This window comes from Aquarana catesbeiana, linkage group LG10 (assembly GCF_042186555.1).
Source record: "Aquarana catesbeiana isolate 2022-GZ linkage group LG10, ASM4218655v1, whole genome shotgun sequence".
NCBI lineage: Eukaryota > Metazoa > Chordata > Amphibia > Anura > Ranidae > Aquarana > Aquarana catesbeiana.
Window position 1 is genome coordinate 72,223,034 of NC_133333.1, and position 15,940 is coordinate 72,238,973.

At 42.1% G+C, this 15,940-nt stretch overlaps 1 protein-coding gene across 3 annotated transcripts in view; it reads left to right on the top strand.

Moving 5' to 3' along the window:
* Positions 1–15,940, top strand: part of TMC4 (transmembrane channel like 4) — a 1,453,434-nt gene that overhangs the window by 180,366 nt on the left and 1,257,128 nt on the right. For all 3 annotated transcript variants that reach the window (XM_073602282.1, XM_073602283.1, XM_073602285.1), the window contains exons 3-4: positions 9,270–9,418; positions 11,393–11,554. In XM_073602282.1, coding sequence (XP_073458383.1) covers positions 9,270–9,418; positions 11,393–11,554 — 311 coding nt within the window. The remainder of the gene's footprint in view (positions 1–9,269; positions 9,419–11,392; positions 11,555–15,940) is intronic.

Here is a 15,940-nt window from a genome sequence, read left to right on the forward strand (position 1 = left end):
GGCAGTAAAAGGCTGGAGACTGGCTGGCTGGGTAGGTGAAAGAGCAGACGGTCAAAGATCGTTGTTGGGCACCAGGCGTTGCTGGTTCAAAAGAAGTTGATATCCACTCCTCCGGGTCAGATTTCTTGAATTTAGAGACTGTAAGATGAAGGACATAGTGGCTTGGATACCGGCCAGGTACAGCCTGATAATGATATGAGTGAGAGCCAGCTGTGTGTGGCAATAAGATATATAAAGGCTAGGACATGAGTGACATGAGAGACCATGAGAGACCAAGGTGGGATAGGAGTGGATGATGGGTCGGCTCCGGGTTCCTGCTGGAAGAATGAGACAAAATTGAAGCGGGACAGTGCATCGGCTACGGCATTGCACTTGCCAGGGATATGCTCAAAGTAACTGTTAAATTTGGTGATGTAGTGATAATTGCAGCAGCCTGCACAGGAAGGACATGACGGGGAGTGACTTGGATCTACCCTTATTAATGATGTCGGCTGTAGCCTGGTTGTCTCTGGTGAACTGCTCTGCCTGACCTGTCCACGTGTGGCTCCAGACTTGGGCTGCTGCCACGATGGGGTATAGCTTGAACAATGACGAAGATCGAGGGAAACCAGGAATCAGGCAGATTTCCAGGGGCCAAGGTCTGGCGAACCAGTAATGGCCAAAAATTGCAGCAAAGCCGGTTGAGGCTGTAGCACCTGTGACTACCTGGGGTGACTGAGCTGATACTGAAGGAAAAACATTGATATGCCATTCCAGTTGATGAGGAACTCGTCGCACATAGCCAAGTCTTCTATTGCTGCTGGGTCTAGTCTGAGGACTTGGTTGGGTCCTGCACCCGGGCGAGAGACTAAGAGCCGTGACATGAACAACCGCCCCTGAGGAATAATTCTCATAGCAAAATTGAGCATCCCTATCAAGGACTGCAGCTGTCTTTTATTACACTCCTGTGACCGGATAAACTCGTGAATGACCTACCTAACACGAGCTAATCTGTCAGAAGGCAGGCTAGGCTGCATAGCGTGCGTATCCAGGACGATGCCTGAGAAACTTATGAAATGTGTTGGGCCTTCCACTATGTGTTCATTGAGATTGTTGAAGACCTCTCTTAGCTTGACTAGATATACCAGGGGGGTATGTCCAGGTGTTCGATGAGCAGAAAATCGTCCAGGTAATGGATAACCCACTGGGCCTGGTGTGACAGGTTCAAGTGAGGGACTGAGCGAAAACATCAGCTTTGTGAGCGAAGTGGCGATAAAAGCGTTCCGTGTCTGTGAGGCTCCAGTCAGAGCTGATCTGGAACTGGACAAGTCTCACTGCTGCTTTGGCTGAAAACGACTGATGGTAGTCGTAGAAGGCAAAACCTCCATATTTTAAGCAAGATCTGTCACTGCATGAAGGTATAAGTCCAGCTCCTCCCTCCTGCTGAGGGTGGCTGAACAAAGTACATCTCTGAAGGCCAGGGCGAACTCAGTGGCTGACAGCTTACGACTGAGGCTGGGGTCTCTCAACTTGACAACCACTGAAACATCCCCCCAGGTGTAAGATTTGTTGTCAGCTAAGTCATGGACTGAGATGAGCAGGGATAACAATTGATGTGTTTGCCCTCCAATATATCCTCCCCGACGCTGGTCGGGACAAGATGAGCGGGGAGGACGATAGGTGTAGGGCCTGGTGTACCTGCAGAAGGAGAAGCTGTCATCGGGACCATGACCAGGTCAGGGAGGGCCATGGGTGGGCAAACTTTCATAGGTCTGGACGTCCAAACTGTTGCGACTAAGGAGGAGACCAAAGAGTGCAGCTGAGCCCCGTGGATGGATTGTAGGGATGCCTGTTGGGCCCAGCTGCAGCTGGAGGCATCCTCCTTTTTTCATATATAAACTTTTATATGAATGCCAGGCAAGTGAAAAAAGACTGACAGGTGCGCTGCTTTTTAGCATCTGACGTGTACAGGACTGCATAATTTGCTATATTTTTTATATGTTTTTTTTTTCATGGCAGCTGCTATTGTGATCACAATTGATGTGAAATTGCTTTATGGAGAGTGCTTTATTCATTTATTCATTCTAATAATATACTGTTTATTTGAAAGCTCTGAGTAACTTAGTGCTGAGTAGTGTTGATAGGCCATTAATACACTTTGGTTAATATATTGTTATGACCTTGTTTATTATTGCTATATAATAATTATAATAATGCTGATGTATATGTTTGGATTACTTTTAAATTGATATTTGATTCTAGGTTAAAATATAGGCATTTTGGAGACACGTGATATCTTTGTATATTGGTTAACTTTGGTATAATTACCATCAATTTTAACCACCAATTTTAACACCTTTGATTAGCTTTGGGATCGGCGCTCGCGATCTGATTTCCGGGAGTTACGATGCTTTGGTGGACCTTCTCCCTACCTCTCCCATTCCTTGTGGGTGGGGTGAGAGGCATGTGGCTTTGGTTCTGTGGGGAGGAGGGATTCATCTGCTTTGGCACCATGTTTTGGCCATCATGTGACGTCAGAATGCTTCCGGTATGCTCAGCATCACTACGCAGGCTTCTCACATGCATGTGCATGCACGCATGATGTTGTCAAGCCTCTGCATGTTATGTGGCCCTGGCGCCATTTTGCCCACATGTTTGTGGGCTGTGGATGGTGGAATTTGATTCCTTCATCAGCTGTGGGTCAACATGGTGCTGGGAGGGGCCTGGCTTTCCTTTGGATATAAATTGAGGGGGGGGGGGGATGAAGGGTGGACCATTTGGGACCTAGGTCTTCTGGAGAATTATATCTAGATCTATCTACTGTACTAGCATCGGGTGAATATTTGACTCTGGTGGCACTTCCTCTCACTCCCACTATACACTTATATGGGCTCATTTCTGTGTTTAACTGTTACTGGTGGTCTAGGATGCTTCCCAGTGTTGCCTGCTGCTGCCTTAGATTCAGAACCTGTGTTTCCAAGGAAACAACCTGCTCACATTTTGCACAGCAATATGCGCTCTTGAATAGATGCTCAAGGAATGTATACAGGTCGCACAATGTGCAACAAATCGAATCGTTATTCCTGTCGGACATAGCACCTACTAACGTAATAGGGATAATCCAAGAATTGTATACTCCTGGGACTGAGTGGAGTTTCTATTGCACCAAGCTTAAAGCAGCCACAGCAACAAAAAAAAGCCTGTGTCCCTGTAGTAGGTTGCATATTAAAACTAGTTACCTGTGTGTGAAATCAGTGATCTCTCTTCAGCGGACTGACACATTCTCTATCCCTCCCAACTTTCTGAGATGGGAATGAAGGACACCTATTAGCAACAGTATGTAGGCATAGGATACATCCCCTTCCACTCCCCCGGTAAAGGAGAATTGTACAAAAAAATGATTGATTAAACCCACAAGTGCTTTTTTACCACTAGTATTCCATTATATTGGCTTTTGTCATTTACAAATGCAGCAATTTAGAAACTGGATGAAAAAGCACTGTTGATAGATAAGTAATACGTTTTATATACAAATATATAGATCAGACCAAAATGAGGGACAAATGAGGAGGAAAGAGGTACAGAGGGACTTTGTTTCAAATGAGCGACACTCCCTTGAAATCAGAACAATAGGTCTACAGTCAGCAATGTTCCTAAAACTACAGGGGCTTCTTTTGAGACAAAAGACATAGAGAAGTTTCTGTCTGGATCCACTGTGCATTTATATATCAACTTTTCTGGGAAACCTCAATTAAGATTTAACCAAGTGCTTTGCTTGTTTGTTTTAATTGCAGAAAGAAACTATAGCACTTGTAACCTTGATAAAAGGGGGTAAACTTTGAAACTTCATAAGATGCTACACATTTTGAGATAAGGCCACCATTAAGTTACAATGACATTGTCAAGCAATTTACGTTTTACTCACCAGCTCATAAAATGTACTCCCGTCTTGATCATTTTTTTCTCTCGGCTCCACTTATTCCCTATGTAGTTGAGTCAGACATTTCCCCTATTACATGGTCGGATCACGCGCCCATTACTCTAGACCTTATGTTATCCCAGACTTATACTAAATCCTGTCACTGGCGTTTTAATGACCACCTTTTGCAGTCTGAAGTATCCCGATCTATCCTAGCAAATAGCTTGAAAGATTATTTTATACTCAATTCTGGATCGGTATCTCAGGTTTCTATACTGTGGGAGGCACATAAGGCTGTTTTCCGAGGTGTGTGTGTATAGCTGAGGGCTCTCGATTGAAGAGAGATAGAAACAGTTTATTGCAGTCCTTAATGTCTGCTCTAGTAACTGCTGAACGGAGGCTTTTGGGTGGTCCCACAGTGCAGAAACTACGTAAAGTCATTCATCTTAGAGAACAAATTAAATCAATAAAACTTGACAAAACAGCTAGGTCCATGCTGTGGACGAAGCAGAAATTCTACGAATTTTCAAATAAGCCCCACAGGATGTTAGTTAATAAGTTATGTCCTCGTCCGTTCAATTCCTTGCCTGATTTCCTTTTGCAGACAGACGGCTCTAGAACACATTGCCCTCGTGAGATGTCCAAAATTTTTGGTAACTTCTACAACAAACTGTATAATTGTCTGACTCCAGAGAACCATTTTGATTTTACGCAGGTAAATTTCGAGTCTTTTTTTTCCAATATAAAACTACCAAAATTATCTAAAACGGACCTAGAGAGTTTAAATGCAACAGTGTCAGCTGAAGAACTTCTAGCTATAATTAAAATACTACCATTACACAAATCCCCTGGCCCAGATGGATTGCCTTACTCCTACTACAAATCTTTTTTTGACATTCTATCTCCTCATATGTTAGCCTTATATGATTCCCTTCTTAAGGGAACTCCCCCACATTCTCAGTTTTCCCACTCGTTCATTTCGGTTATCCCTAAACCTGGAAAGGATCCCTCTGTCCCAGATAACTACAGACCCATAGCCCTTCTAAATTTGGATTACAAGATATTTACTAAAATACTCGCTACCCGACTCTCCGCATTTATTCCCAAACTGATACACAGGGATCAAGTGGGTTTTGTCCTTGGTAGACACGCAGGAGATAACACCCGACGTACAATAGACCTAATAGACCTTTTAGATAGAACCTCACGTTCGGCATTGATCTTGAGCCTAGATGCACAGAAAGCTTTTGACAGGCTAAGTTGGCCCTACATGTTTGCCACCTTAAAAATATATGGTTTCGATGGTCCTTTTTTAAAAGCTTTGGAGGCCTTGTACTCAAATGTTTCAGCGCAGGTGCAAATGTCATCCTTCCTGTCTCCTAGCTTCCCCATAACAAATGGAACTCGTCAGGGTTGCCCCCTATCACCGCTGCTTTTCATTCTGTGCCTAGAACCCCTAGCCGAGTCTATCCGAGTAAATCCAGATATTCGTGGGGTGGTGATGAGACAGGGGGAATATAAATTATCGTTATTTGCAGATGACATTCTGTTAACTATTACCAACCCGCTGATATCCCTTCCCTCATTACATAAATTATTGACCTCTTTTAGTGCTATTTCCGGGTATAAAGTCAACAATTCTAAAACTGAAGCCCTTCCTATACACATTCCAATGCTATTACTATCCCAACTCAAAGAATCAAAGAATCATACCCTTATAAATGGTGTATTACCTCTCTTAAATACTTGGGTATTCTACTTACCCCTCACTACTCCTCCCTTTATAGCACTAACTTCCCTCCTCTGATATTGGCTATAAATAAGTCCCTGTCGTCCTGGACCAAATATCCCTTGTCTCTATTGGGCAGAATTAATGTGTTAAAAATGTCTATCCTACCCAAGCTCTCCCAGTAGCTGTACCCGCCTCACAATTAAAAACACTTCAAAGATCCTTTTTAAAATTCATATGGAATGGCGGTGCCCACCGCATAGCAAGCTCCGTGATGTTCTCCATTAGGTCCAGAGGAGGCTTGGGAGCCCCGGACATCACTAAATATTATCATGCAACGCATTTAAGGGCCATTACCTCTTGGACTTCCTTAAATGCACCTAACCAATGGTCTGCCATTGAGAAGGGGGTACTTTATCCGGTTCATCCGAGCTCCTTGGTTTGGGGAGCTCCCCCTGTTTTAGACCCCATTTATAAACGTCAGTGTACTGGTCCAATGGCACTAACTTTAACCATTTGGCGTAATTGCCTCAAACGTTATCCTCTCATGTCCCCCTGCTCTCCTCTTGTAAATGTACTACTTAATCCCCTCATTCCAGATAGTATGTCCCTGGTCAGGATCTTTTCATGGATAAATGTACATCTTTTCCAGCTGCGGAACCTAGTTCATCCCATAACGAGGAAGCTACATTCCTTTGTCGCTTTAAGAGAGAAATTTGATTTACCATCACATTTCTTTCACTTCTACTTACAGGTTAGACATTTCTTTCATTCTAAATCACCATCCCTGACCCTAAATAAACCAACTACTTTTGAGCACTTGTGTGCTCAAGGCCCCAATCAATTGCACTTAATTTCAAGTATCTATCGTAACCTCCATGAGCCGACTCCAATTACGGAAACATTACACCATTACATGCGCAAGTGGTCTCAGTTGGTGGGCCGTCCTGTCACAATACAAATGTGGGATAGGATCTGGTCCTCTACCTTTTTAAATCTTCTAAATGTGTCACTCAGAGGGAGACAACCATTAAGATTCTCATGTTTTGGTACAGAACTCCCGATGTAATCCATAAGTATGATCCTTCAGTTTCACAGCTCTGTTGGTGGTGTGGATCTGATATAGGCTCACTATTCCATATCTTCTGGCAATGTTCCTTGTTACAACCTTTTTGGAATGATGTGCATTTACTTATACAAAAGGTAACTGGGGTGTCTCTTCCGTTGGATCCTTTGAATCACCTTTTGGGTCTTCCCCCCTGGGGGGTATCAAAAAAGACAAACAAACTGATATCCTATATATTGTTAGCCGCCAGGAGGATTATCCCATTGTTCTGGTTGTCCAATACACCCTCCCCATGGTCTGGGTTTCTACATTTAGTGGCTGATATTCGGACAATGGAGTTCTTGACGGCTTCGGCACATGACTGCACCCCCCAATTTAATAAAATATGGGAACCATGGGATCTTTCGGAATTCGGGACCCCCATACTACCAAATATGCCCTATTCCTAACCTAATTTAATTCTACGTTGCCTGTGTATTTACTCTGAACTACTTGTGGGATTTTGGGTACTTTTTCCGCAGTACGTTTATCGCATACATCATAAAGATTTGATTTAATACATATATGTGCCTTGTTTCTGTGAACACTCTTTTATCACTTTTATACTTGTTTGTTTTTTGTTTTCTCTTTCCATTTTGTTTTCTCTTTTCACTATGTTTGTTTATAATGCACTTATGTTGATAGTGCAATGTACATCTTGATACAATTTTGCACCTATTCTTTGATAATTCAATAAAAATACAATTTAAAAAAAAAAAGTTACAATGACATCACATGCAGCCTATCGTACACTACAACCCCTGGCAAAAATGATGGAATCACCAGTCCCTGAGGATGTTCCTTCAGTTGTTTATTGTTGTAGAAAAAAAGTAGATCACAGACATGGCCAAAACTAAAGGCATTTCAAATGGCAACTTTCTGGCTTTAAGAAACACTAAAAGAAATCAAGAAAAATAATTGTGGTGGCCAGTAACAGTTAGATTTATAGAACAAGCACAGGGAATACATTATGGAATCACTCAACTCTGAGGAAAAAATTATGGAATCATTAAAAACAAATAAACAAAATAACACTCCGACACATCAATAGTACTTTGTTGCACCACCTCTGGCTTTTATAACTGCTTGCAGTCTCTGAGGCATTGACTTGATGAGTGATAAACAGTACATTAATCTGGCTCCAGCCTTCTCTGATTGCTGTAGCCAAATCATCTTTGCAAGTTGGAGCCTTGTCATGGACCATTTTCTTTAACTTCCACCACAGACTTTCAATTGGATTGAGATCCGGACTATTTGCAGGCCATGACATTGACCTTATGTGTCTTTCTTCAAGGAATTTTTTCACAGTTTTTGCTCTATGGCAAGATGCATTATCATCTTGATAAATGATTTCATCATCCCCAAACATCCTTTCAATAGATGGGATAAGAAAAGTGTCCAAAATTTAAATGTAAACCTGTGCATTTATTGAAGATTTAATGACAGCCATCTCCCCAGTGCCTTTACCTGACATGCAGCCCCATATCATAATTGACTGTGGAAATTTGCATGTTTTCTTCAGACAATTGTCTGCATAAATCTCATTGGAACGGCACCAAACAAAAGTTCCAGCATCATCACCTTGCCCAATGCAGATTCTAGCTTCATCACTGAATATGACTTTCATCCAATCATCCACAGTCCACCATTGCCTTTCCTTAGCCCATTGTAACCTTGTTTTTTTGTGTTTAGGTGTTAGAGATGACTTTCTTTTATCTTTTCTGTATGTAAATCCCATTTCCTTTAGGCGGTTTCTTACAGTTCGGTTACAGATTGTACATTTTCTGTTTTCAAGGCATATTGCTGTAAGTTTTCTGTCTTGACGCTTTGATGTCTTCCTTGGTCTACCAGTATGCTTGCCTTTAACCACCTTCCCATGTTGTTTGTATTTGGTCCAAGTTTTAGACACAGCCGACTGTGAACAACCAACATCTTGTGCAACACTGCGTGATGATTTACCCTCTTTACCTACATACTAATAAGCAGATTTAATCTGATGCAGGTGTTAGTGTTTGTAATGAAAATTTACAGGGTGATTCCATAATTTTTTCCTCAGAGTTGAGTGATTCCATAATGTATTCCCTGTGCTTGTTCTATAAATCTAACTGTTACTGGCCACCACATTTATTTTTCTTGATTTCTTTTAGTGTTTCTTAAAGCCAGAAAGTTGCCATTTGAAATGCCTTTAGTTTTTGGCCATGTCTGTGATCTGCTTTTTTTCTACAACAATAAACAACTGAAGGAACATCCTCAGGGACTGGTGATTCCATCATTTTTGCCAGGGGTTGTAGTTGCAAACAGAAAGTTGGACACTACGAAAGGCTGGGGCAAAACAAAAAAAGTAGCTCTAGCATAAACAACTAAAATGTTTATTTGTGATCAGGCCTTGATAATTATGTCCTGCAGAGCAGCACAAAGGACATTGTACTTCTCTGGCAGGTGCTATAATTGCTGGTTTGCCAAAATGTCTGTAGGTGTCTACTATAATGATACATACAATATTACAACTAACAAACCTAATGTTGTTATCTTAAAAGGAAAAAACAGCTGAGAAACAATGCCAAGAAAGTGAGAGGGGAGTCATGGAAGGAAGAGCAGATGATATCTCTGAGACAGTTTTGTGGTAGGATGTCCAATTTTCTTCAGGACCTTACTTTATGGAGAAGGACTCTGGAAACTGTTGGAGGTATGTCGGCTGTTAGACCAAAGACAATTTTAGGAAAAGTGACTAGAAATCAAGAATTTTTTTTCTAGTTTTGGATATAGTAGGCAAAGATTAGAACCTCTGTTGAGTTTGAATTTGTGTATGTGTCCCCAGTGGTGAGAATTTACTTCTTACTTCCTATCAAAGAGACCAAACAGAAAGGGACAGGAAATATACCCAAAAGCCCAGATGAGAGAGAATGTTCCATACAAGGGCACAGACAGTAATACAAACCTACCAGAGACTCTCATGGTTTCCCAGCATACCCAAAACTCAACATTTTTGGCTGGAGTTTAAAGTGGATCTTGCATATAAGTGTAAAGTCATACTTTTTGCGAGACTGCCCCCTTCCCATGATAAAACCTTAAAAAAGTAAGACACACATCTTAGACCTAGGTGATGGGGACATCACTCAATCTTAGCACAGAATCCTGGGAAAACCAAAGATTCCAAATTTTGCACGAATGCAGACGCATTGTGAAAACTCGCATGTAAAAAAGTTGAAAATCCATAATCTAACAAGAATGTGCTACTGTAAAGTACGGGAATGCATTTCTGAAAGATTTGGGTTCCTTAACATTCCAAGGGTCCCACAGTAAAGTTGAATGATATCACTAGGGCCTAAGTCAGTGGATTGGGAGTAGTGCTAAAGTTGAATATATATTTTTTCTCTTTATGCTATTGTTTTGTTTTGAATTTCACTTAGAATTTTTGAAAGAGGGCAAGGGAGGGGGACTAGAAAATAGCACAACATTATATTTTCAAGCAAAGTCTGTTTAAGGGAAACTTTAAGAATATACAGAGCTTGGGAGAGGGGAGTGCCACCTGTAAGTTATAGACAATCCCTAGCTTCTGTTGTATTGTTTATTATCCCAGTCCTTCTAGGGCCCTGTACTCCATGTCCATCTATTTTTTTTAGGTTAAACCCACATATACACTATATTACAAAAAGTATTGGGACACCTGCCTTTACACGCATATGAACTTTAATGGCATTCCAGTCTTAGTTCGTAGGGTTCAATATTGAGTTGGCCCACCCTTTGCTGCTATAAAAGCTTCAACTCTTCTGCGAAGTCTGTCCACAAGGATATGGACAAGAAGGCCTGGCTCGCAGTCTCTGCTCTAATTCATCCCAAAGGTCTTCTATCGGGTTGAGGTTAGGGCTCTGTGCAGGTCAGTCAAGTTCCTCCACCCCAAACTCGTTCATCCAAGTCTTTATGGACCTTGCTTTGTGCACTGGTTCAAATCATTTGGTGGAGGGTGGATTATGGTGTGGGGTTGTTTTTCAGGGGACGGGCTTGGCCCCTTAGTTCCAGTGAAGGGAACTCTTAAGGCGTCAGCATACTAAGACATTTTGGACAATTTCATGCTCCCAACTTTGTGGGAATAGTTTGGGGATGGCCCCTTCCTGTTCCAACATGACTGTGCACCAGTGCACAAACAAGGTCCATAAAGACATGGATGAGCGAGTTTGGGGTGGAGGAACTTGACTGTTCTGCACGGAGTCCTGACCTCAACATGATAGAACACCTTTAAGATGAATTGGAGCGGAGACTGCGAGCCAGGCCTTCTTGTCCAACATCAATGCCTGATCTCACAAATGCTCTTCTGGAAGAATGGTCAAACATTCCCGTAGACACACTCCTAAACCTTGTGGACAGCCTTCCCAGAAGAGTTGAAGCTGTTATAGCTGCAATGGGTTGGCCAACTCAATATTGAACCCTACAGACTAAGACTGGGATGCCATTAAAGTTCATGTGCGTGTAAAGTCAGGCGCCCCAATACTTTTGGTAATATAGTGTATATGTGGATTTAACCTAAAAAATAGATGGACATGGAGTACAGGGTCCTAGAAGGACTGGGATAATAATAACTGATATCTCTAACAAAGCATTTTGTATCTGTAGCTGTACCTATAACTGAATGTCTTCTACTAAGAAGCTTTGTTTTTCACAGGTCGCTTTGGAACAGGAATACAATCATACTTCATTTTCCTGAGATTTTTGGTTCTAATGAACTTTGTGATCTTCCTCATGATTGGTGGATTGATTGTAATTCCCGATATTTGGTTTAATGAATCAAGTTTGGGACACGCAATTCTCGCCTCAAACTCAAGTGGTAAGTCTGTGTATGTCTTTTGCCAGATTATTGAGTTAATTTAAATAAGTCAATCGTAAAAATTATGTCTGTGTGAAAAACAACCTCTGATTAAAACCCATAATAATGTCTTAAACTGAGATGCTGGAATGGTGGATACATATATATAACCAATAAACGTTTTACCTACTTTATATGCAATGGCGGATGAACCTATTAAGAAAGCTGGATCCCCAAAGCCCACACATACTTACAGTATATACTTATATACACTGTTTATACCATTGTGCTACTCCAGATTACTTACTGGCTAGATGTCCTTTAGATGTAGCACCCTGGAGTTTAGTCAGGGAGCTCCTCACAAATTTGCTTGCCAAGAGTAGCTATCTTGGTCGATTAATAGGGATATATTGATTTCTCCCTAAGTTTGGCCTTGTTGCACTTTTCTCTTCTACCACTAGGTGGCCGGGCCAATGGGCAGAGGTTTTCTTGAATCCCTTGGCCTGCTGGGGGAGCCTATATGTTCGAGTGAGGTCAGGTGATCTCTGTTCTGTGCCACCTGGACGGCCGTCTGGGTGGACGTGTGTGTCATCTGCCCCAGGCTGCTAGGTTGGAGATTGTGCCTATCCCAGGGGCATCTGGCTGCTAGGCTGTGTGAGGGCCTATCCAGAAGTAGGAGAGCAGCGCAGGGTTGGGATTGCGGCTTGTAGCTCAACCAGAAGTGACGGTTCTGCCGGTCGGAGAACCTGTCAGTGGTCGGAGGTAGAAGGGAAGCTGTCGCCACGAAGGAACATATCGCCTTTACCAGGGACCACAGTGAGTAACTGAAGCAAGTACCAGAACCATATTCTCACCGAAAGGGCACGGTGGAGAATCGGGAAACTTCAGGCGGGGATTAAGTCAGGGACCCAACCAGCGGAGGAATCGCTTGCAGAGCAGCCTTGTGTGTCAAGCCAGGGCCTGAGCTGGTTTGCAGGGGTGACGCTTAAGAAGTATCTGCAGTGCCAAACTAGGGACCCAGCAGAGAAGTGGGAGTGACGCTTGAGGAGCTACCACCGCAAACCTTGGAGGAGCTAAAGGGATTCATAGTCAGTGAATCAAAGGGTCTAGTGAGAGACTAGGAGCTCAGTATTGAAGAACTACAAGGAGCAGTTGCAGTGGAGCTGAAAGAACTGTTATGTTTGAGTTAGGAACTGTTAAAGGACTGTTACCATAGGACACAGCATTCCTGCAAGTGCAAATGTGGCTTCTTGCTTTCTCTGCATGGTTGTCCTCCTATTGAAGTCTCGGAGACTGGCAATTGAGTTTGCAACTATCTATGGGTGTCCTGGCCCTAACCCTCTTTCCCCAAAAAATATATAAGGAGGACTGTCTAAAAAGAAATAAAACCTCTTTTACACCCAAGAAGTGTCTGGCGCCCAATGGCTTTCACCATCTTTGCACCCACTATGCCTCACAACCCACCACATATTGAAGGATGTCAGCTATCTTTGGCCTTGGAGTTCCTCATTAGACCAAAAGAGGTAAAAGACCTTGCTACATAGAAAACAAACAAGAAAAGCTCCCAATGAAAAGTAGGGCTGTTTCTCCACATTTAAACCTTTTTAGGTTAAAATGTACTGTAGCACTCCCTAGTTAGGTAGGTGCTAGAGAAGATTTTTCCATAGTGTAGGAAAATTTAGGCAGGCCTAGCTGGTGGCTCAGCATGTTTGTTTTGTTTTGGGGCTGGGAGTGGCTCAGGGCAGGGCTGGGTGACTCACAGGTAGCATCACTGTCACCTCCCTCTACTTTCTAGAAGGTGCTAGAAAGGGAGGAGAGGTGGAGCTGCCTGGCTTATTCTGAGGAGACTTGACCAATCCCCAACTTGGATTGGCAGGGGGCAGGCCTTCTTAAGTACCCAGGGTCAGCCCAGCTGGGAAGGAGTTGTCGGGCGGAAGAGCTGGAGTGAGAGAGTGTGGAGACTGTCGGGGGCCCCAGGGAGCTCCCCAGTCTGGGGGGGTGTGACCTTGGGCCGGGGCTCCAGTGTATCCAGGAGGACAGAAGAGAGTTTGCAGTTCGAGATGGGTGCAGAACCAGAGGAGTGGACTATGGGAAGGGCAGTGGAGAGAGGTCATTGCAGCCATGCTAGCTGGCAGGGCCTGAAAAATGATAGATGTGTGGGGTAAATCCTGGCAATGAGTTGGGTATTTTGTTGTGAATATGGCTGCTGCCTCTACAAATACAATACCACCTAAGTGGAAGGTATTAGAAAATGGTAAAAAAGCAGGAGTAGTATGGCGCTGCCCTTATGGAGACAGAAAGGATTTTGTCTCTTTATAGTGAACAGTATGTGTTACCTAGTGCCCATAATTTCTAAAGTATTACTTCTAAAAGCTGTGCGTGCCAAAAAATAAAATCTGTGACTGGTGCTGGATTCTTGCTATTAAAGGTGAAATTGCAACATAAGGTGCTTCAATTATTCAACAAAAGTGCATTATGCACTTTGAATTAGGTAATGGTTTAGGTATATTGTTGTGGATATGGCTGCTGCCTCTATAGATACAATACCACCTAAGTGGAAAATATTAGAAAATGGTAAAAAAGCAGGAGTAGTATGGCGCTGGCTTTATGGGGAAAAAAAGGATTTTCTCTTTATAGTAAGCAATAGCTCTGTGTTACCTAGTATCCATAGTTACTAAAGTAATACTTCTAAAACCTGTGTGTGCCAAAAAATTGAATAAAATCCATGACTGGTGCTGGATTCTTACTATTAAAGGTGAATTTGCAACATAAGGTGCTACAATTATTCAACAAAAGTGTACAGTGCAAAATCGATAAAGTGACCAGTGCTTAAATCATACAAATTCATACAAAATTGTGCAAAATATCCATCATAAATAGTGACTGATGTGCTGTAACCAGTATTAATTGGATAGGAAAAGTTCCGTTTGTGAGAAAAAAGTTCTTTTTGGAGCGTTTTGAGGTGTTCAATCTCTGAGGATCAAATATCTGTGGGAAAACTTCTTATCCAGGTGCTGGTTCTTTAATTAGTGCCTTGTCTGCATGCTCTGACAATGCTTGCACTCACCGGATTTTTCTTTCCCCTGCAGGGGTATAGGCGGTCACAGTGTCTGCCACTGTGTAGCAATCAAGGATGTCCCCCAAACTTTACTTGCATATTGTGGTGTGGTATTTACATGTAAAGGAATGAAGGGATGTCCATAGCGTAAAACCATAAGAGAACTTTTATTAAAGCTTAAATATATATGTACTCACATTTCAAATGAAAAAATCGAGCATAAGAAAAGTTAGCGAATTCCCTTTGTTAGAGGTGCTGCAAGACGTTCGTAGCCCGCCCTAAGCGTCGTCAGACTTCTACTGGGGCGATTATCTTGCTGTTTAAATAGTGTGGCCCATAATAGGTGCAATTAATGGATCGGTGGCCATTTTTGCTAAGGTTTTGAAGACCGAAGCCTAATGGGATTGTCCATTGAATTGTTATAGCGGCCATTTTCTTAGGGATATTGTGGACCAAAGCCTAATGGAATTGTCCATTGACTTCTTATGGCGGCCATTTTCTTGGGGATGTTGAGGACCGAAGCCTAATGGGATTGTCCATTGAGTTGTTATAGCGGCCATCTTCTTAGGGATATTGTGGACCGAAGCCTAGTGGAATTGTCCATTGATTTCTTATGGTGGCCATTTTCTTGGGGATGTTGTGGACCGAAGCCCGGGTAGCACGCATGCACTTAGATAAGTAAGGGAACGTGAGGTCCGAGCTGTCTGCAAAGAACATCACCGTTGACGCTCGGCCACTGTTGAAATCTAGGCCGGCTTCCGGGTCGGTGACTCCCCCCGGGCACTACTACTTTTTTTGGGAAAATATATGCACATACTGGTCCCACTATTACTCTGTATTCTAATGGTTCAACATATGTTCCAGAGATTAACATTTTAAACATTGCAATAAGAAATATAAAGAAAAAATGAAAAATAAAGATAAAATTTACAATTGAAATAAAAATATAAATATATAAAAAAATAAATGTGATGATTTAAATATTTTAGTATATAACCAGGAGAGGTATCCTTATACCACTTTTACTTCATTATTTATTTATATATGTATATGTATTTTAAAACTGTGGTTGTTAAAAAGTGTTCTATAGCTAAAACCAATAATAAGTTCTATATTAGATAAGGGAAGAAGGTGTGTATATTACACATGATCTATATTTAGTTGGGGGCTTCATATTCTATTCTGTATATGTACTCCTAAGTGACCTTAATTTAGATTGGAGTAGGAGTTGGAAAAATTTCTTAGGAAGTCAGAATGCATGTTTCAGATCTCAAAGATGATAAAATAGACGATAAGCTATATAAATGTAATTAAAACGTTAAAAAATCCTAAAGAAGCTAGAATGTTAA